Here is a 20,385-nt window from a genome sequence, read left to right as displayed (position 1 = left end):
AGCCCTGCAAGTGGCTTGCCTCTGGACGGGAAAGGGAAAGAACAAACAAAAACTGAATGTAAAACTTGTGAGGCTTTGTCTGTGGGGTTGTGCTGCATGGGGCAGTGTGGGGCACGGTGCTGCTGGAAACTGGTGGGCAGAGATGGCTCGGTGGGCGAGAGCACTGCCCGGCCCTGGGGTGCCAAGGGAGCCTCCTCTGCCTCGGGGGTTGAGCTGCGTGGGGCTCCGAGGGCCGAGCCCCAGAGAAATGATGAACCCTGCGGGATGCTGGGCAGTGGAGCTGATACCAGGACGCCAGCGGGTACCAGGGGGTGGGGAGCCCCGGTAGGGTGTGAGACTCCGGAGGAACGTGCAGCCTCCGGAGAGGGATGCTGAGCCCCGCGGGGGTGATGCAGAGCACCGGGGAGGGTATGCGGGGAGCCGAAGCAAGGGGAATGTGGGGTGCCAGGCGGTGGTCCCAGGCGATGGGGGGCAATGGATGGGACGCATTGGGGCACCGGGGGGTGTGGAGTCGCGGCGGGGGAGGATGTGGCGCCCCGTGGGATGCGGGCCCTGGGGGAATGCGGGGCCCCGAGGGCTGCGCGCCCGATGGGCTTGGGGGACCCGGCGGGTGCGGTGGTGCTGCGGGCCCCGCGCTCCCCTCCCCCGCCGTGGGGCGGCGAAGGAGGAGGAGGAGGAGGAGGGGCTGCCCAGCACGGGCAGGGTTAAAACGCCATGTAATCGGAGCGCGGGGCTGTCGGGGGCCGGTCGGGGCGCGGGTAGCGGCGAGCGGCGGCGCGGCCCCGCTGGACGGCGCGTCCCGCCGCGGGGCAGGTGAGCGCTGGACCGGGGGAAGCGGAGGGTCCGAGCCGGAGCCGTGGCACATCCTCGTGGACGGCTTTGTTGTCCGCGGCGGTGGCGGGGGACAATGAGGCGGGAGGGGAAGGCGGCACCGGGCGCACCGGAGCGCCGTGGCGGGAGCGCCCCGGCCGGTCTGGCGGCCCCGGTGCCCGGTAACCGGGGACTCGCGGCTTGGCCCCGGGGGCTGGGACAGGGGGCAGGGGTGGTGGACGCGACCGCCACTTGTTGCCGGCACTCGGCTCTGGAGCGTGTTCCCACAGCTTCGGGCATGGTCCCCTAAGTCCCCATGGTCCCGCCCACCCCTCCGGTCCCGTTGCAACTTCGGGAGTTTCCCGCGGAAGCCCCGGGGGCGCGTCCCGGGACTGTCACGGCGGAGCCTGTGCGGGACCCCCCGCGACCCGCGGGGCCGGGCCGGGGCTGAGCCCGAGCCTGCGGCGGCAGGGTCCCCTCGCTGGTACGGCGAGTGATGGCTGCAGGGCGGGGGTGGTTCGGGGGGGCCGGGGTCCCTCTGCCCGGCTCGGTCGTTCCGGGCAGCGCCGCCTCCAGGCCGGGGGCACCGTGGGGAGCTGCCGGGGGCACCGGGACACGGTGGCGCTGCTGCCCCGGGCCGAACACCTTTGTTTTCGGTTCTCGGTCGGGGATCTGACAGCGCATCTTCCTTCTCTATTGGCAGGAAAAGAGTTTCCCGGCTGCGCCTCGGGCGCGAAGCCTCCCCGGGGCCAATCCGGAGGAACAGGGTGGCAGGAGCAGGTATCGACCGGAGGGCTGTGCTGGCATCCGCCTCCTGGCGAGCCTGCGGGGAGCCTCCGGGGAGAGGAGATCATCGGAGAAGCCGGAATGAATTCTTCGGCGTGGCCCCAGCGTGGGGCACAAGTCCCGGGAAGCCGGGAGAGGGGAGCGGCGGGGGGACCCCTGGGCGAGTGGTGGTCCTGGGGCAAGAGGTGGTCCTGCAACGACCTCCCTCGGAACGGGAGAGGGCAAGGAGGGGGTGGCTGGAGCATGCTGCCCTGAGCAAGTACTAGTACTCCCCTTTCCTGCCTCAGTTTCCAGTTTCCAAATTTTTAATCAGCTGAGGAGGAGTGAGGCCGGGTATCCCAGCCCCACCTCTGGGGCTGCACGGGGCTGGACCGGCGGCCATGGGGACAGCGAGGTGTCATTGTCATCTTTGGTCCTCTTGTTCAGGGGGAGAATGAAGAGGTGACGACTCCGTACAGAAGACTGGCCACCTCTGAGCGGGCCCAACCTGTGCACCAGAGCCCCCAGAGCCTCCAGCCCTGCCCACAGCTACTGCCCGCCGGCAGCCCCTGCCCCAGGCCGCGGGGCTCGGCGGGATCCCACCGGGATGAACATGGTAAAGAGCCCGGAGCCGCTGGAGCAGCGGTTGGCGGGGATGGTGGCTGTCCGGGAGACGTCTCCAGCCTGGTCTGCGCTGGGAGAGGAGGGGCCGGTTTGTGTTTTGTTTCTTTTCTATAACCCAGCTTTGCTGAGAGGCAGCGGGGAGAGCCGGGGTGGGCGCCGAGGGCTGCGGGGGGAGCGGAGCGGGGCAGGAGGAAACCGGGGGAAATGGAGGGAAGTGCAGGAGCGGGAGAGCTGAGAGGCCAGGCACAGGAAGCGGGCAGGGGGAGCCTGCCCTTCGCCCCCTGCCCTTCCCAGCGAGCACATCTGCGAAATCTGCGCCTTTCTTACGGAACTGCCAACCCAGCAACTCCTTTCTTTCCAGGATTAGAGGGAAATATTCGGTTTGGGGAGACTTAAAGGCCGTTAGTGTGCACCACAGCCCAGAGCCAGTCCGGCCATTAGGGTCCTTTATTTCTTTTTGTTATTCAAACAGGGCTTGGGCGATGGCTCCATCCCAGCCATGGGTAAAGCTTCCCTCCAGCCTTTTGATATGCATGCCCCTGTCTGGAGGCAAAGTCCGAAACCTCCCCACCTCCTGGGGACATGCACCTGATAACAGGGCGGCCTCTTTTCCCAGCAAGGAAAACTGAAACCAGCCTGGGCCAGGCTGGAGGAGCAGCCCCGGGAGCAGGGGCAGGGGTCCAGTCCAGAGCATGGCCCGGCCAGGTGAGCCCTGCCCACCCTGCCCTCTTTTCCAGGTGAGCCCAGCCATCCTGCCCGCTCTGCCTGCTCTGCCCTCTCCAGGTTGGCCAGCAGTCGTGGCCAAGCAGGGACCAGAATTCTCTCTAAGCAGTTAATACTGTGGCATGGTCTTTAACCAGTTTGGCAAATCTTAAAGAAACTGGTATTGCAAAATGAGGGCGGGCTGTGGAGTCAGCGGGTTCATTGTCTTCTCGGGTGGGATTTGGCTGCAGGGCACGTCCTGGTCACCAGGCAGTGCCGGGGCTGTCGCTGGTGCCGGGCTCTCAGCAGTGGAGCTGGAATTGTGCATTATTTGCCTCCATGGATTCCTGTCTCCACATGGAGAGCATGACTGTGGAGCACCCGGGTGTGTTTGCAGGGCGCTGGGCAATGCAAACACTGCAGGGTTGGTCTCCCGTGAGCCAGCCCATGTGAGGGCAGTGCTCTGTTCCTGATTATTAATGCCCTGAGTGCACATGCTGGTGTGTTTTTGCGAGGGGAGGCGAGGACAAAGAACCAAGCCTTCCTCCCGAGCAGGAGGGGGTGAGCTCACAAGGATGTGGCTCCTGCAGGGGGCCCTGGGTGGTCAGTGGGCAGCAGGATGGGCTCCTGTGGCTTCAGCACTTGGTGCAAACAGCAGGAGAAAGGGTGGGAATTGCAGTCATGCTGCATAGGTTTAGGATTTTGGGAGAGGCACTTTAATGAGCAGTTTATGCCATGGTCTGCTGTTCCCTTTCCCGTCAGAGGATGGTGACAATGTCCTCAAGTGATCCTGGGCAGTGCAGCTGGAGAAGGGCATGGACCAAGCAGGGAGCTGACGTGCCTGTGCTCACGGCAGGGCCTGTGGCTCGTGCCATGGACCCACAGAGCTGTGACCTGTGCGTCTCTGTTCTGCCAGCAAGCAGTTTCTTCCAAAGGGATAACCCTTTTTTCCCCACTTTATAACTGGAATAAAGGCCATGTGAGAGCTCCCTGAGCACATGACAAAGCTCAGCTTGGGGAATCAGGTGTTCAGTCCTGGCTTTGTCTCTGGGGAAGCCTGGCCACTGTGTCACCTTAGCCCTTCACCGCCTCAGTGCTGGGCTGACAGCACACCCTTGCCTAGTGTGCTGAACATAAGGCAGTCTGGGGCTAAGGAAGGAAAAGCCATTTTGAAGTGCAAGTTTGAACTTCCTGGACTCAGGTTCCTGACAAAGGAATGAACGCTGATGTTGTCTGTGAGTTCCAGTGGAGTTCTGTGGGTGCAGATGTTTGGAAGGGCTAGGAGATATCCTTGCCTGCTTCTGTTCTCCCTGAATCTTACCTACCTCATGCAGCTCCATCTCCTTTTACCCTCTGGTTCAGATCACCCTCATGCTGGGAGAGCAGCCTCCCTGTAGGGATTCCCATGAGGGATTCACTTTTTGGTGAGTTTTGCTGGTTTTGGTGGCAGCATTGCTGCCCGCCATGGCTGCTGCTGCTCTGCAGCACTTTGGGCTGGGGAGGGGGAGCAGACCAGGAGGAGCTGGCCTTACCTGGCTGTGCTGTGCTGTGCCGTGCTGGATTCTGCATCCTGGAGCATCTGGGGCCATGTGGGACCATCCGCCTGGGCCGGGGGCAGGCGGCGAGTCTGGGCAGCTCCCAGGAATTGTTTGCCGGGTCTGGGAGCAGATGTGCTGCAGCACAGGGATTTCTGCACACACAGCTGTGGGGGGTTATGCTGTGTCTGGTGCCATTCCTCTCCTCCTCCCTTTGTCCAGGGGGGAGGCAGTATGTGCACCGAGGTTTCTGCCTGTGGAGGTGGGCGCTGGACACCTGTTTTCCTTTGTGTTTGAGCGTTACCAGGTTTCTAACTCTGCCCTCTGTGTCCAAAACATCAAACTCCAACTGGTCTTTGTTTGTCAGAGGTGCTGACAGATGATTTCAAAGCAGAAATCTCAGTTGTTAGGGCAGTGGTTGGAGGCGATGCAGAACGAGAGTGACACAGAAGGGGTGGTGGGCTGGAGCTGGGGTCTCTCTGGGGCTGGGGGGGGCGTGTTCATTTGGCTTCCTAACAGGGCTGTAGGTGGGCAAAGCCCTGCAAGCTCCTCAGCTCTTGAGTTACGTGCTGCTGAAATGACTGTGCTGCTGAAGGGGCAAGTTGCAGCACAGACCCACAGCCCGGCAGTGAGGCAGCATAGTTCATGGCATCCGGATGCCTCTGGGAGAGCTGGGAGCTTCCACTTTGGAAAACAGGAGCCAGGGAGGGCACCCAAGGGAAGGCAGCCGAGCCCCAGCTCTGCTGGGGACACCAGGGCAGGGGCTGCCAGCATGCACAGCCCCCTGCTCTGCCTCTTCACCCTGGGGCAGGGCAGCTGAGGCCAGGAGCAGGGGGCAGGAGGAGTTTTCTCCCTCAGAGAGAGTTTAATGTAGGTTCCAGGACTTTGCCCCCCCATAACAGGCTGCCTGCCTGTACTGCTGCATGAACAGCCCACCCACCTCTGGGCGTGCTGGGCAGCTGGAATACAGGGAGGCTGGTGGCCCAAGGGTGGGCTCTCCCCAGGGGTGGGCTGGCCTTAGGGGTGGGCTGGCCCTGATTTCTACAGGGTGGCCGGGAAGTGCAGCTCCCCTCCAGACAGGGTCTGTCAGAGTGAACTGGGGCTCGGCAGCTCCGAGCCAGCTTACAGATGTTGGGGGAAAACCTGGTGTTCCCTAAGGAGAAGTGGGTTGCATCTGGGACCTTTTTTAGATGGAGCTGGTTGACCTTTAGGGCCACCACAATTGTGGGGAGGTTATGTGCAAGTGCTGTTTATTTCTTTAGTTGCATCTCCAGTCAGACCCCTCTGCTAAGGGCACAAAGTTAAAGCTGCCTCGAGGACCTCACTCTGCCCTCCCTGGAGCTTCCTTGCACAGCTGAATTTCCTTTCCATTCTGGCTTCTACAGGCGACCATGAAAAAGGAGAAGAGCCATGGGCAGGATGAGGCAGACTGTAGGGCAAAGCTGATCCTCATCAACGGGGACAATGCACCTGGTGTTGTCCTGGAGGCGAATGGGAAGCCCAGCACTCCAGGTGAGGGTCACCACGCTGAGCCCAGAGTGCTCCCAGGATGCACAAGGTTGGGGATGTCACAGCCTCTGTCCCAGGCCTCGCTGGGGGATGAAGCACTGTGGCTGCGGCCAGAGTCCCCCCGTGACCCCACTGGATTTCTGTGATCCAGGAGCACACCCAGGCCATGCTGTTGTTGTGGGAATGGGTGCCACACTGGGATGCTGGCTCTGCCTCTCAAAAGTTTGACCCCCATGGAGTGAGGAAAGCAGGGGAGCCCCTCCAGCCTGAGGGGTGCCATTGACCTGAGGGGCTGCATCGCTGCTCCTGGGATTCTCCAGTCAGGGTTCCCAAATCCCACCTCTTGGGTTCACAAGGTCCTGCTTTAAATGACCTGGTGACAAGCCCAGAAGAGCTGGCATGTGGCCTTCTTGTGCCTCTGAGCTTTCAGGAATGAGGGAGTAGATAAGAATGTCCCCATTTGTGCTGCTAGTCCCTCCCAGTTTTAGGGACAGGTGGGTGATCTGGGGCTGTGGTGCCACAGTGGGAGCCCTGGGGACACCACTTGTCTCTGCCCCCACCCTGTTTCTCCGATATGAGCTTTTGGTGTCTCTGGTTGGTGATGTGGGAGCAGTGGGAGGCTGAGGCATGCAAGGACAGGTGGGCTTGCACAGCCTGAGGCTGCTCTGTCTTGTCTCTGCACAGATTCCAGGGGCCTGGGGCTGCTGCCCCTGAAGAAGGAGAAGGACAGCAATGGAGACCTCTCCAAGGAGGACCTGGCCTGGCCACTCAATCTGCCAGTGCAGAGGGTAAGTGAACACTGAAGGTGCTTTTTGGGGGGCTGTCTGTGGGCAGTATCTGGTGCCAGGATCCTCATTTCTCTCCCTCTGGGCTTCTCTTGTGCTCAGTGCCAGAGGAACAGTGCAGTGATGAATGCAATACTCACAGTGTAATGTTTTAATTTTTAAATTCCTGCTTCTTGTGGTACAGCAGTAGGAGGGGGTGGTGTGGATGCAGCAATGCCCATTACATGTTGCAGAAGCCTAATAAAATATGCTGATATTTTCTTTAAAGTCTTGGCTGTATTGATACACTGAAGCATCTCATGCCTCCCACTGTTGGGGTGAGCTGGACCCCAATTTCACCCACTGTCTTTTGTTGATTAGATTGACAAACCTCCAGGGTCTGGAAGCATTTTTGCCTTCTGGCTTTATTGTTTTGAGTTTGAATTAAAACCCAAGGCTGGAGATCTGCCTGAGATGAGGCAGCTTCCAAAAGAAAGAGCCATAAATCCAGTGGGTGAAAACTGATCTTTCCCACTGTTTAGTTTGGGGGCTCTTCACTGCAAAATCTCATTTAATTTTGAACCTCTGCTATGCTGGATGCAGGCAGCAGGTCTGGGCTGGACCTGCAACTCTGGCTGCAACGCTGACCACCAGGGCAAGGCTGCCGTGGGTGCTGCTGCAGGGCTGCTGTGGGAAAGAGCACCCATGGGAGTGTGAGAGCATCCAGGGTGTGTAAATGGGTCCATGCCTGGGATGGGTGCTCTGCTGTGGTCTGTGGTTCTCCTGGCATCCCAGTCCTCCCAGCTGTGGCTCCTGCTCTCTCTATCCTTCTGGGAGCAGTGGGCTGCAGCAGTGTGGCTCCTGAGCCTTGCAGAGATGCTGTGGAGCAGAAAGTTGCCCAAAGGGACTCTGCTTAAGGTGCCTCCAGCATCCATCTGTCTCCTCTCACCCTCCCCAGGGCACTGCTGATGGTGCTCAGCCCCATGAGGCACAGACTGTCCTTGTCCCCGTGTGAGGAGGGCACCCATGCTGTGGCCCCCTCTGTCCTGGTAGCAGGTGCAACCCTGGGCAGGGCTGGGTGGGAGAGCAGCCTCAGGCAGAAGCCCACCCTCTGCCTCCTGTTCCAGGCAGGGCGGACCCGGCAGGAGATGCGGCTCAAGGACTCAGCACGCAGTGTGGAGCCTCTCAGGGAGCTGCCAACTCCCATGCGGGTGAGGGTCTGGCAGGGCCAGGGCTTCCCTGGGGCTTCCCTTGGGCTCCAGGGACTTGCACTGCTGCTGTGCCCTGGTCAGGTGTCTTCAGGGATGGTGCAGCCTCCCCATGCCTCGGTTTCCCCTGTGAAGGGATGTGTTTCTGCTGTATTTTGCCCCTGCTATGAACTGGGTGCACTGAGCACTCTGGGGTGGATTTGGGACAGGAAGATGGGAGGGGGCAGTGGTGCACCATTTGGCAGGTAAAAGCACAGCAGTTCTGCAGATGCCCCCATGAAGGGCTCTCCTCTCTATTCATGGCTGCCGTGGTGTCCTCACGCCCTGGCTCCCCCTCTCTGATCCCCACTGCAGGGCTGGGGTGATGTGGGGAATGGGGGTGATGTGGGGCAGGTCTCTGCTCCCCCTGCCCCTCTCCCTGCTGCACTCACACTCCTCTGCCTCTGCCATGCAGAGCTCCAGGCGTCGCTCTGCCGTGCCCACACCCATGACCATCGACCTGACGGAGGAGGACTCGCAGGACTCGTCCCAGAGCAGCAGCACACTCTCGGGGAGCAGCTCCCAGGAGGGGCAGAACGGCTCTGCTGACCTGGGGGCCGAGGAGGCAGAGAGCAGAGACATGGGCATGGCGCTGGAATACCAGGTACCGAGGGGCTGAGCTCTGCTCCTGCACCCAGGATGGTGTGGGGCAAGGATGAACCTCCATGACTTGTCCCAAAACCAACTTGGAAACCTCAGTGCTGTTTCTCCTGCCTACCCTTCCCTGCATGCCTGATGGTGCCAGGCTGTCTCCATCTATCAGGCTTGGATGCTCTGGGGACCAGCCCTGCCAAGCTGCCACTGGTGCCACACGTGGGCCCCCCGAGACACACATGAGTGTGCCGTGCCCTGCTCAGACAGGCAGTTGCATGTGCAGAAAACATTTCTGTCGGGGATGCTGGAGAGAACCGAAGCTGCTGGGGCTGCAGAGCAGGATTTGGTGCCTGCGGGCCGCAGGGCAGGGCCCCAGACTTGTAGGAATTGGGCAATTGCATCTTGCTGCATAATTAAGTACGTAATTGCAGAACAAAGCTGGGAAGGAGGGCTCTGCAGGCAGAGCAGTGACTTTTCTCCCTGTGAGGTTCCTTGCTGTGCACAGCACCCAGCATGGCCTGCGACTGGTCACACCAAAATTCTTGGCTCTTTTTTTCTTCTGTGCTTTTGCTCTGCCACATGTCCTGCTCTCCCCAGCAGGAACAAGAGGAGGGTGGGTGGGTGTCTTCTTCCTGGGGTGCAGCCACACAACACAGGCTGAGCTGTGAGCCCTGTGAAGGGGCTGCCCTATACCAAGGAGGAGCCTCATCTGCTGAGGGCACCCAGGGAACAACCTGGGTGCAAGACTTCCCCGTGTTTGCAGAGACCCTGGCAGGGCAGGCAGGAGTGGACACGCACGGGCCCCGGTGCCAGGTGCGCTGTGCAGGATGGAGCTCACACCATGCTGTGTGCCAGGCACGGGCTCAGCATGGGGCTGGCACACACAGACCTCCCCACCAAGCTTCAGTCTGGATTAGGGCTGGGATACTGTGCTGCCAGGGGGGAATGGCTTGGCCCTGTGATTGAGGGTGGGGTTGCAGTTTTTGGAGATCACGGCACTGAGGTTCTACATGTGTGACACACATGGTGACACACCAGGGCTGTCCCAGGTGCTCCAGGGCTCTCCTGCCCAACAAAATAGGGGAGTTTTGGCTGATCTGTTGCGTTGTGCTTTCAGGATGGGAAGGAATTTGGAATTGGGGAGCTTGTCTGGGGAAAGATCAAAGGCTTTTCCTGGTGGCCTGCGATCGTCGTCTCCCATAGAGCCACGGCCAAGCGCCAGGCGGTCTCAGGCATGCGGTGGGTGCAGTGGTTTGGAGACGGGAAGTTCTCCGAGGTAAGAGAGAACTTTGATTCTGTTTTGGCCCAGCCCAAAACACCCTTCCCATCACGTTTCTGCCCCTCTCCTGAGGCTGACTGTGGGGGGTGGATGTGCTCCTGCAGCCTTCCAGGCCTTCCCTCCCAGTGTTAAGCATGGCTGGGCCCTGGCAGGTTCTTATGACTCTGGTGTCTGTAACTGGTAGGTTGGTGGCAGCATCCAGACATGGGGACATCTGCCTGGCCACTTCACAGCGTTTTGTCCATGCTCCAGAGCTTTCCCTGTCACTCCCTGCCTGGGGAGGGGTGTCCCCTCACAGAGCCCCTCCCAGAATCTAGAGTATCCTGAGCTGGAAGGGACCCACAAGGATCTCCGAGTCACACTCCTTCCCTGCACAGGACAGCTCTAAAATCATACTATATGCCCAAAAGTGTCATCCAAATACTCCTTGAGCTCTGTCAGGCTCCTGCCATGGCCACTTTCCCTAGGGAGTGTGTTCTAGTGCCCAACCATGAAACTTTTCCTAATATCCAACAAGGATACCAACCCCTCCCACGCTGCAGGCAGGAGGGAGGAAGTGCTGTGCTGGTGTCACGCCAGCAGTGCCGGCAGAGGGTGCAACCCACCCGTCCTTGTCATGCTGCTGCTCTTGGCTAAGCTGCCACTGGGCTTCCTCCTGTGGCTACAGTGCTGGAGCTGGGGACTGCACAGTGCTGGGGGATATGGCCTAGCAGGGCATTCCCATCTCACAGCTGAGATATTGCTGCTCTCTCCCAGGTTTCTGCAGACAAACTGGTGGGACTGATGGCTTTCAGGCAGCATTTCAATTCCTCCACGTTCAACAAGCTGGTGTCCTATCGCCGTGCCATTTACCACGCTCTGGAGGTAACCACCAGGGTGGGGGGGTTGGGGTGAAGAGGTGCCAGCTGAATCAGCAGGGCTGGGGGACCAGTGGGATGGGATGCAGTAAAACCCTCCTTTCACTGCTGAGATTATTTCCAAGTGTAGCTGTGGGGCCAGGCTCTGCTTATCCTGAGGGTTTAGGGGTAGCTGCTGCTGCTCCAGAACCCCAGGCCAGACTCCCTGTGAGGGCTCAGATGTGGCAGCATCATGACAGCGGGGCAGTGCCAGGCTGGTCAGAGGTGTCCCAGGTCAGTGCAGGATGCCCTTTGAAGTGCAGACCCACAGGCACCTCTTCTGCCTTTTCTTCCTGCTGCCTGCCATGGAGCAGAATCTCGGCAAGAGCTTTAGCTGGGCAGTTCTTCTGGCTCCACTGGGGCTGGTGGAGGACAGATGGGCTCATTGCAGGAATGGAGTCACAGGGCTTTGGCCAAGGGCACACCCAGAGTGGGAATCCATCAGCTGCCACCATCCCAGGACCACTAAGCCTTCTGTGTGTGTGTGTGTGCTGGCTGGGGAGGGGGCTTGGAGCTGTGGCCCTAGCAGGCTGTGGCTGCTGCCCTGACAAAGGCCACCCTGTCACCCTGTCCCCTGCTGCCCATCCTCATCAGGTGGCCCGGAGCCGGTCGGGGAAGACGTTTACAACTGGCCCCAGGGAGTCACTGGAGGAGCAGCTGAAGCCCATGATCGACTGGGCAATCACTGGCTTCAAACCTCTGGGGCTCAAGGGACTGCGGCCACCCAAAGGCTCAGGTGAGGTGGTGGCATCAGCTGGCTGGGGGCTGGTGGGGGGCTGGCATGGGCAGTGGCCACTGGGGGCTGCCCCTGGCTGAGCCTGCTCACTCTGTGCTGTGGCCCTGCCAGTCCGGTCCCAAGGGGATCCTGGGGCTTCTCACTGGGACCCTCAGTGGCATTGCAAGAAGCTGGAGCAAAGCACCCTCCAAGCCCCATGGAAATCACACCTGGCAGAGCCTTGTGTGCCATGTGTGAGGACCTGGGTGGCCAGGAAGGGTCCTACTGTGGCTGGGGTGAGACCTGACAGGGCATGGCAGGAGGTGCCCTGGGCCAGTCCTGAGGCTGGAGGCTTGTCCTTAAGGAGGTTCCTTTTCCTTGCAGAGAATGGGGTGCTGAGGAATGGGACAGAGGAGGTGGTGTCCCTTGAGCAGTGCCCCCCCACCAAGAGGCTGAAGACCTACCCCTGCAACAGCAGCAAGGAGCAGCGTGTGGAAGAGGACCAGACCCGAGGTAACCAACAGAGAGAGCTGGGGAGTGGCTTGGCCTGGGCTGTGCACCCCAAGAGCCCTGGGAAACCATTCTGGCAAAGAGCTTGGCGCTTCCCAGGAGCCATGAGCCTGGTTTCTGAAGGCAAAAACTTTTGTGGTCTGGTGCTGACTTGTGCCTTACAAGACACCAGCAAACCCAACTGTAAGACATGGGCTGGGCCTCACCAGTGGCTCAGCTTGGAGCATGACCATGTGCTGCTATGCTGAGCTCCAATATCTCCATCAGTAAAAGGATGTGGGCTTTGCACCAAAATCTCTCAGCAAAGTAGTTCTAATGCAAGAAATAAGGCACCTGTAAGCAGACTGCATTAAAAGTTTGTAACACAAGGAATGATAATGTCTTTTTTTTTTTTTTTTCAAATTTATAAAGAGCAAATGGTTTCTGAAGTTACGAACAACAGCGGGAAACTGGAAGGTAAATGCTGGTCCTGTCTCTCCTTGGAAGAGGTGTGAGGTGCTGGGCGTGCCCAGCAAGGGTCATGGGTCCCTTTTCAACTGCCCCATGCAGGAGGGGGGAAAGTGCTGTGAGTGCAGGGTGCTCAGGGGGACGGGGTGCTGAGGGGGATGGCGTGCTAAGGGGGACAGGGTGCTGAGCAGGTCCTCCATGGGAGTCACAGCTGGATGCAGTTCCAAGGGCAGGCCCCATTTGGGTGCAGTTCTGAGCACAGGCTTTATCCATACACAGCTCTGAGGCAAAGCTTCAGCCTCTGCAGCCTGTGGTGGGGTGTAAGAGGGCCCTGCCCTGGGTGCTCCCTGCCCTGGGTGAGCGCAGCTCTCTCTGCCCCACAGATAGCTGTTTGTCCTGTGGGAGGAGGAATCCGGCCACCTTCCACCCACTGTTCAAGGGGGGCCTCTGCCAGACATGCAGGGTAAGTGCTGCTGTGCTGGGGCTGAGCAGGAGCCTGGGAGAGGATGGGGCTGGCCATGCTGTCCCCCACACTGAGGGGCTGTCCCTCTACGTGTCCTTACCACCTTGAAACACTGAGGATGTGCATCTCTAAAATCTTGGCATGTACTGAGAATGCCAAGTAAGCATTCTGGGCAAAGCTGTGTTTTCCACTGTCCTGGAACGGTTCCTGATCCTCTGTCCTTCTCTGCTCCTGATGTCCTTTTGCTAGGATAGATTCCTGGAGTACTTCTACATGTATGATGAAGATGGGTACCAGTCCTACTGCACCGTCTGCTGCGCAGGCAAGGAGCTGCTGCTCTGCAGCAATGCCAACTGCTGCAGGTGAGCCCCATGTCTCTGCTCCTGGGCTGCGGGCCTGGCATCATTCCCAGGGAGCTGCAGGAAGCAGGATCCTCCATGAGCCTGGGCAGGGGCTGTGCTTCTCCCCAGTAAGCAACCCTAAAAACCAGGGTACTGCCTGGAAAAATATCCTGAAAAATGGTGGGGGCTCTGGTCCTTGGCAGGGGAGACTCCAGGAGAAGTTGGGGTGACCCAAAGGGGTTGCTGGGGTGACAAGCACAAGCTGTTGTGGTTTGGGCAGGTGCTTCTGTGTGGAGTGTCTGGATGTGCTGGTGGGGCGAGGGACATCAGCCAGAGTGAAGGAGCAGGAGCCCTGGAACTGCTACATGTGCCAGCCCCAGCAAAACCGTGGCGTGCTGCAGCGCCGGCAGGACTGGAACACTCGCCTGCAGGACTTCTTCACCAGTGACAAGGGACAGGAATATGTAAGGGCTGGGGACAAGGAGCCTATGTGCTGGGATGTAGGGAAGAGGGTCACTGAGGGCAGGGTGAGCTACCTGGACTTCCTTTTCCCTCTGCCTTGGTCTTGTTCGCCCACCCTTTCCAAGGGTGCCAGGCTCTTGGTCCCGCAGATGCTCTCCTGAAGGTGGAGGTGCTGCATTCAGAGCATAATGGGCAATGAGGCTCAATGCAGTACTGCCATTGGCTGTCTCCATTGCAGGCTGCACCCAAAATCTACCCAACAGTTCCTCCAGCGAAGAGGAGACCAATTAGAGTGCTCTCGTTGTTTGATGGGGTGACAGCAGGTGAGGCAGTAGGAAAGAACTGCTGAGCAGCTCTTAGCACTGGGCATTGGGGATGAATGATTCAGTGGGCTCAAACCTGTCTCTAAAAGCTTGGTGGGGAGGAGGGGGTGAAAGCAGGGAGATCCCCATCAGGAAAGGGATGAGGGTAGAGTCTCCCTTTCCTGCTGCACAGGGTTGTGGAGGAGGGAAAGGGATGGAGGGAGGGCATGGAAGGGGAAGGGATAGAGGAGAGGTCATGTGTGGGCACCTCACAGAGGTGTTCCTGCTATGCCAAGTGTGATCTGGGGTGGCTGGTTCCCTTGAGAAGCCAGAGCTGTGGGGACACCAGTAACCTGTACTCTGAAGTGCCTGAGGGCACCTGGTTTGGCTCAGTTCACTCAGCTCTGGCATTCTACTTTCTGGGAGCAAGCCTGCCTGGAGGAATGGGTCAAATAAAAGTTTACTCACCCTGAAGTGCTGTTTGACTACACCCACCTAGGACATCCAGGAGCAGCCACATCGAGCGGTGCTGACGAGGGAGACTTGGAGGCTAAAGAGAGCAGTGGCACCTCAGACCTCTGTCCATTGGCAGGGTACACAGTGCTGAAGGACTTGGGCATCCAGGTGGAGAAGTACATTGCCTCAGAGATCTGTGAGAACCCCATCGCCGCAGGCAAAGTGCGGCCCGAGGGCAACATCACCTACGTGCATGATGTCAGGAACATAACCAAGAGAAATGTGAGCTCTGCTTCTGTGGGAGCCTGAGGGACAGGGCACCCTGGGGGCATGGGTCTCACCCCGCCAGCTCCAGGACAAGCTTGTGCTCTGCCCCATCAGGGAGGAGAGACCTGTTTCTATGGCATCCCCTAATGGTCTGGAGTGTCTGTTCTCTTAGATTGAAGAGTGGGGTCCTTTTGACCTGGTGATCGGTGGAAGCCCCTGTGACGATGTCTCCCTTGTCAATCCAACCAGGAAGGCGCTGTTTGGTAAGGCTGCTTTGCCTCTTCTGGGCTGCATACCTTGGGACGCTCCTGGGCCGTGCAGCCACCTTCTGGGTGGTGGTTCTGTCCCAAGCTGTATTGGTGATGGGCTGTCTCCATACCCATCTTGGTGGGGAGGGCAGCCAGGCCCCCCAGCCCCACAGCCCAGCTGGTGCCAACCTGCTGCTCGGCTTTTTCCTCGCAGAAGGAACCGGGAGGCTGTTCTTCGAGTTCTACCACCTGCTCAACTACGCTCGGCCCAAGGCAGGCGAGGAGCGGCCCTTCTTCTGGATGTTTGAGAACGTGGTGGCCATGAGGATCAATGACAAGAGGGACATTTCCCGGTTTCTGGAGGTAGGGATTGCTGACAGCTGTGGGAAAGGCGTTGGAGCAGGTGACATTTGCTGGGCTGTGCAGGGCGTGCCAGGTGTGAGGGTCTGGCTATGGTTTCCTGTGGCCCTGATGCTGGAAACCCCCTGCCTGATGCACATGCCAAGGAATCAAGTTTAGTCTTGGCTCTGGATCCTCCCCTCTGGCTTTCATCAGGTCAAGCCCAAGCACAAGTCCTCTGGGGGAGGGGTTTTGCCAGCATTGCAGAAAGCATCTGTTCCCAGCAATGCCTGTTATTTCTAGGGAGAGGGGGGTCAGGGACTAGAAAGGAGTTTTAACTCTGTGGTAGCCAGGGTGGGTTGTGGGTAAGCAGGGATCCCTAGTGTAAAATCACAATTGAAGGCTGATCCTGGTCCGTGGGACCCAGCATTGAGCACCCTGAGATGATCAATAGCTGCTGGCCATGGCCTGGGTGCTTATGTGGCCACCCAGGCCTTTCTCTGGTGTGAAACAGGGTTTGTGGGAGCTGCAGCATTTTGATGATTTCCTGACGACTTGTTACTCCCTGCAGTGCAGTGGGAAGGGCTATTCATGCAGGAGAGAATCAAGCCCAACATTTCCTCTTAACTTTTTTTTCTCCCTCTTTTTGGCTCGCAGTGTAACCCAGTTATGATTGATGCAATCAAGATATCAGCTGCCCACCGAGCTCGTTACTTCTGGGGCAACCTCCCTGGGATGGACAGGTAGTCAGTCAGTCTGCTGTCCTTGGATTTCTCCCAGTAGTTTTGGTTTGTTTTGTAGTGCCCATTTGGTTTTTTTTGTCTCTTTGGCTCTAAGCCCAGATCCTTGGAGCCACAGCTCCCATATGGGGCAGCTTCCCGGCAGTGATGTGCACATGATAATTAATGCTCTTACTAATAAGCAATGATGACACTGCAGGGGAGAAGTGTAGTGTAGCAGCATCCCCTGCCCTGGCCCTGAAGGTTTTGGAGGGAGGAGTGATGGGGCTTGCTCAGGATGCTCTCCTGGGACTGGCTGGGGGTGCACATGTGGATTGCCTTTGGGGTCAGGCCCAGGCTGATGTGGGGTGCTATATGGCAGCCCTGTGCCCCAGTCAGTGCCATGGCTGTGGCTTATGGAGGGGAACTGAGTGGCTGCTGTGGCTGTGCTGGATGGTGTGGGGGGAGCTCACACCACAGGCAGCAGCTGCTGTGGCAAAGCATGAGTGCACCCTGCTTCACACTTCACACCCTGAATTCATGGCAAAACACAGCAGAATGACTGGGAGCAGATAAATCCAATTACAAGCAGTCCATTACACCAAGTATGTGTGACAGAACTTGAAGGGTTTGTATCATGGATGCTTCTGGCCAGTAAACACAAGACTGGAGTTAAATACTTTTGCTTGCTTATATTTTAATTGCCATTATTTGTTGGAGTTAACACAGAGCTAAAGGCATTTGAAAGTAAAATAACAATCCCAAGCCTTTGTCATGTGAAATGGCTGTTGGACTTTCATCTGTCTGATTGTAAGGGAAGTGCCCAGCCCATGACTCAGAGCTACTCAGTCCTATCTCCTGGAGTAGCCCTGGGGCAATGCTTGCAGAGGTGCTACTGAGTAGAGGCAGGCTAGATGCCAGGCACAGGAGCCTTGCCAGGAAATCCTACAAGGTGCAGGGCAGTGGGAATGGTGGGAAGCCCCATCCAGAACTGCTTGGGTTGTGTGGGGCTGGAGAGCTCAATCCCCTCCTCACAGGGACTCCTGATGCTCATTGCCTTTGGGTTGCCTGGGAGCAGTGCTGCCCAGGGAAAGGGATTCCTGCTCCTGCTCTGTCTCACCTGCCCTCTCCTGCCTCTGCTCCGCAGGATCTTTGGCTTCCCCCTGCCCTACACGGATGTCTCACCCATCGGCCGCGGGACTCGCCAGAAGCTGCTGGGGGGCTCGTGGAGCGTCCCTGTGATCCGGCACCTCTTCTCCCCACTCAAGGATTACTTTGCCTGTGAATAGCAAGCGGAGCATCCCTCGTCTCTCTGGTAACGATGCACAGCACCGCTGCTGTGGCGGGAGAGGGACGGGCACGGCCACCAGGCTGCCAGGGCCCCGTCCCTCCCCGGGGACGGCAGCCTGGCCCTGCTGGGAGAGCCGAGGAATGTCTGTAACCAAAGAACCTGGCAGGGCAACTTCTGTAAAGGGACTAACAGTGATCCGTAGTAGGAAATGATGGACGAAGCTTTAATTACCCAGCACACGAAGCTCTATGCATCACTGATGAGATGGGAGTCTCATCCTCCAGAGCATTAACTATTCCTGTTTAGCCTGGAGCTGGGAAGTCACCACTTGCTGAGCAGCCAGTGTGCGGGCAGCTGCTGGGGAGCTGCAGGCAAACCTGAACTACAGTGAATTGGTGCTTTTCCTAAACAAACAAAACCTCTTGAAGTAACTGCCAAAAACCCCCAAATCGTAGCAGCAGGTGTAAGGGACCCTGCTCAGGTTACACACTGAACACAGGATCAAGAAACCAAATCTTTTATTTTTTTTTTAATTTTGTTGTTTTAATGTCTATTGCTGCTTTAAGGCATTACATAAGAATGTGGAGATTCCTAGACCTGAATGTAGCTGAAACTGAACTGTGAGGTGATAGAATTACTTTTCTAGCTAGAACTAAAGAAATGTTGTTTTATATGTCTGGTTGTAGTTTACAAATATTCACTACTTCCTTTTTAAAGCATCTAAAACCTCTCCTTACATTTTAAAATCCTGCTGAATGGTTTGAAAGCTTACAGTAACTGGAACAGGGAGGATTTGGGCTCCAGGGTCTGTAAAGGAAAATATTCTTGGAGCATCCATTTCCCAAATGAATGTGGTATGTCAGCAGGAAGGACAGTGTAATGGTCGATGGCACCCTCAAATCTCAGCACCCCAAATGTCATGTAGGATGTCGTGAGCCCAAGCAGTGGTGGCAGGGCATTCCATCCAGGGAAAATCCCACCCAACCCATGTGGAGTGCAGGGACCAGGAGTGCAGCACTGCTCTTGCCAGTGCCCATCTCATGCTGTGCCCAGGGAATGGGACAGTGAGGCAGGAAAGCACTGCCATGCTGGGGGCTCTGGGGCTGTACCTCTCCTCCCCTATGCTCCCATCTCCTTGTGCATCCCTGGGCACACAGGTGGGATTGTGTGCCCAGCCCCAGCCTGGCAGCGACCTGGGGGCTCCTGGGCTGTACTCCCAAACTGGGAGCTCTTGTGGCCACCACTGATTCACTTTTGATTGCCTTCCTCTACTCCCCAGCTTTGCCAGAGTGATTGTCATGCTTTCCCTGAAGTCCCGGGCACACTGAGCCTGTGGCCAGAGGGAAGGTGCAGGTGTCCGTGGCCATTTCAGCCAGGTTTTCTGTAGCCACCGGGCTACTGTTCCAGCAGGCATCTCTGGGGATTCTGAATTCCAATGCACACTTCAATGCACTGAAACCACTCCCCTCCTTGGTTCCTCTGTCCTCCCCTACCTCTGCTGTTCACCTGCCACCTGGCTCTGGAAGAGCCTTCTCAAAATGATTCATGTTCAAACCGTGGGCCAACCCTCCACCCAAGCAATGCCAGGCTGCCTTGCTCTCCTGCAGGGTGCTGTACAGCATCACTGGGAAAAACTTCTCTCCCAGCTCCTCCTACCTCTCTGGCACCCCTGTCCTTGTGGTGGAGGACTGCAGCCTCCCATTTTCCACCCTCCCAGTTTTCCATCCCAGCTCCAAAAACCATCTTCTCTTTTTCCAATCCAAGGCTGTGCTTAGGAAGCAAGGGAACAGCAAGGGAAACCCAGGTAGTTTAAAGGCTTTTTTTCCCTGTTGTAAGCTGGAGGTTACTCTTTAGAGAGAATCCTTGGGGGTTCATTCTCAAGCCACATGCCTTAGTTAAGAATACCCTGAGGAAAGCCAAGCAGGCTGGTCCAAGTCACTGCTGGCACCTCCAATGTTTGACAAGTGCTTGGGGACATGTAGCACCTTCTTGCCACCAGTCCCTGGACTGGGAAGATGGCATGCTGGAGGTGTTTGAGAAGCCTTGGCACTACCAGCGCTGCGCCAGCTGCTTTTGACTCTTTGCCAATCTGTGATCCTTGTGTCCAGCTGGACCCCAGCCACAACACTAATTCCTCATCCCAGGTCCTTGGAGTCCCTGTTTGGAGCCCAGCGTGGGGCCTGAGGGCAAACAACCATCAGTGCAGGGGCTCAGGGTGACAGACATCCTCTGCTCTGATGGGTGACTTTTCCAGACTGGGCCAACATGTGCCCTCCACTCCATGGCATCCCTGATCTTACATACTCCAGATCTCACATCCTTTCCTATCTGATCAAAAGGAAAACAAATAGATGAGGAAAAAAAAGGACTTGGGGAAAGTAAACAAAGATAAAAGAGGAATGAGAATTGTCTTGGCATTAAGCTCTCTTGATGAGAATTGTAGTAGACAAGTCTTCCTTGAAATGTTTTTCCCTGTAAGAGCTGCCTTTTATTTTGAGTTTATAAAATGTTAAGGGAGGGGGATCTCAGAAATTCCTTTTTAATACTTTTTAAAGGTTTTTAACTCTCCCTGGTGCTATTTTTTTAGGTTAAGAATTTCTAATGTTGAACATGTTGCGGGTTTTTATACAATCTTTTAAAATTGAGAGAAATGTATAATTTTTAACACATTTTCACAGTTTTTGTATCCTGGAGTGTGGAAACTCACAACTCTGCCTTGTCCACATGATTTCACTGGTTTCCATGTGGGAAAAAAAATGTCGACAGTTTACCATTTATCATGTCTGATTAAAAACGAGTATTTTCTGTATGGCTGGACAGTCTTATTGGGTAAATAAAGGGGGTTCACAGTGGGAAGATGGGCACAGCCAGGGACCCGAGCTGCCCCTCTCCTGCTGCCGCTGTGGTGACACCAGTGACACCAAGGTGGCCGGGGCTGGAGAGCTGGAGCTATGTTGGGCCGTGCCGCTGGGTTTGGGGTCGGTTTGTGCTGCTGGGTTCGGGGCAGGGCTGTGCCAAGGATCCAGGGCCGCGGCTGTGCCGGGGGTTTGGGGCTGGGCAATGCCGGGGGTTTGGGGCTGGGCAGTGCCGGGGTCCATGG

General features: G+C 57.4%; 1 protein-coding gene across 1 annotated transcript; it reads left to right on the top strand.

Moving 5' to 3' along the window:
- The first annotated feature begins 742 nt into the window (after positions 1-742).
- DNMT3B (DNA methyltransferase 3 beta) lies at positions 743-20,088 on the top strand. The gene is made up of 21 exons (XM_030232975.2): positions 743-813; positions 1,514-1,590; positions 2,023-2,287; positions 5,822-5,948; positions 6,630-6,733; positions 7,837-7,920; positions 8,372-8,560; positions 9,668-9,826; positions 10,586-10,693; positions 11,320-11,461; positions 11,825-11,953; positions 12,362-12,406; positions 12,781-12,860; positions 13,110-13,222; positions 13,482-13,665; positions 13,902-13,986; positions 14,465-14,703; positions 14,861-14,951; positions 15,151-15,299; positions 15,933-16,018; positions 17,142-20,088. The coding sequence occupies exons 3-21, from the start codon at positions 2,183-2,185 to the stop codon at positions 17,281-17,283; spliced, it is 2,361 nt and encodes a 786-aa protein (XP_030088835.2). The 5' UTR covers positions 743-813; positions 1,514-1,590; positions 2,023-2,182; the 3' UTR covers positions 17,284-20,088.
- The last annotated feature ends 297 nt before the right edge of the window (positions 20,089-20,385 follow it).

Source organism: Serinus canaria, chromosome 20 (assembly GCF_022539315.1).
Source record: "Serinus canaria isolate serCan28SL12 chromosome 20, serCan2020, whole genome shotgun sequence".
In the NCBI taxonomy this organism is placed as follows: Eukaryota; Metazoa; Chordata; class Aves; order Passeriformes; family Fringillidae; genus Serinus; species Serinus canaria.
The sequence above is the reverse complement of the archived record's forward strand: the minus strand, read 5'-3'. Positions and strand labels throughout refer to the sequence as shown.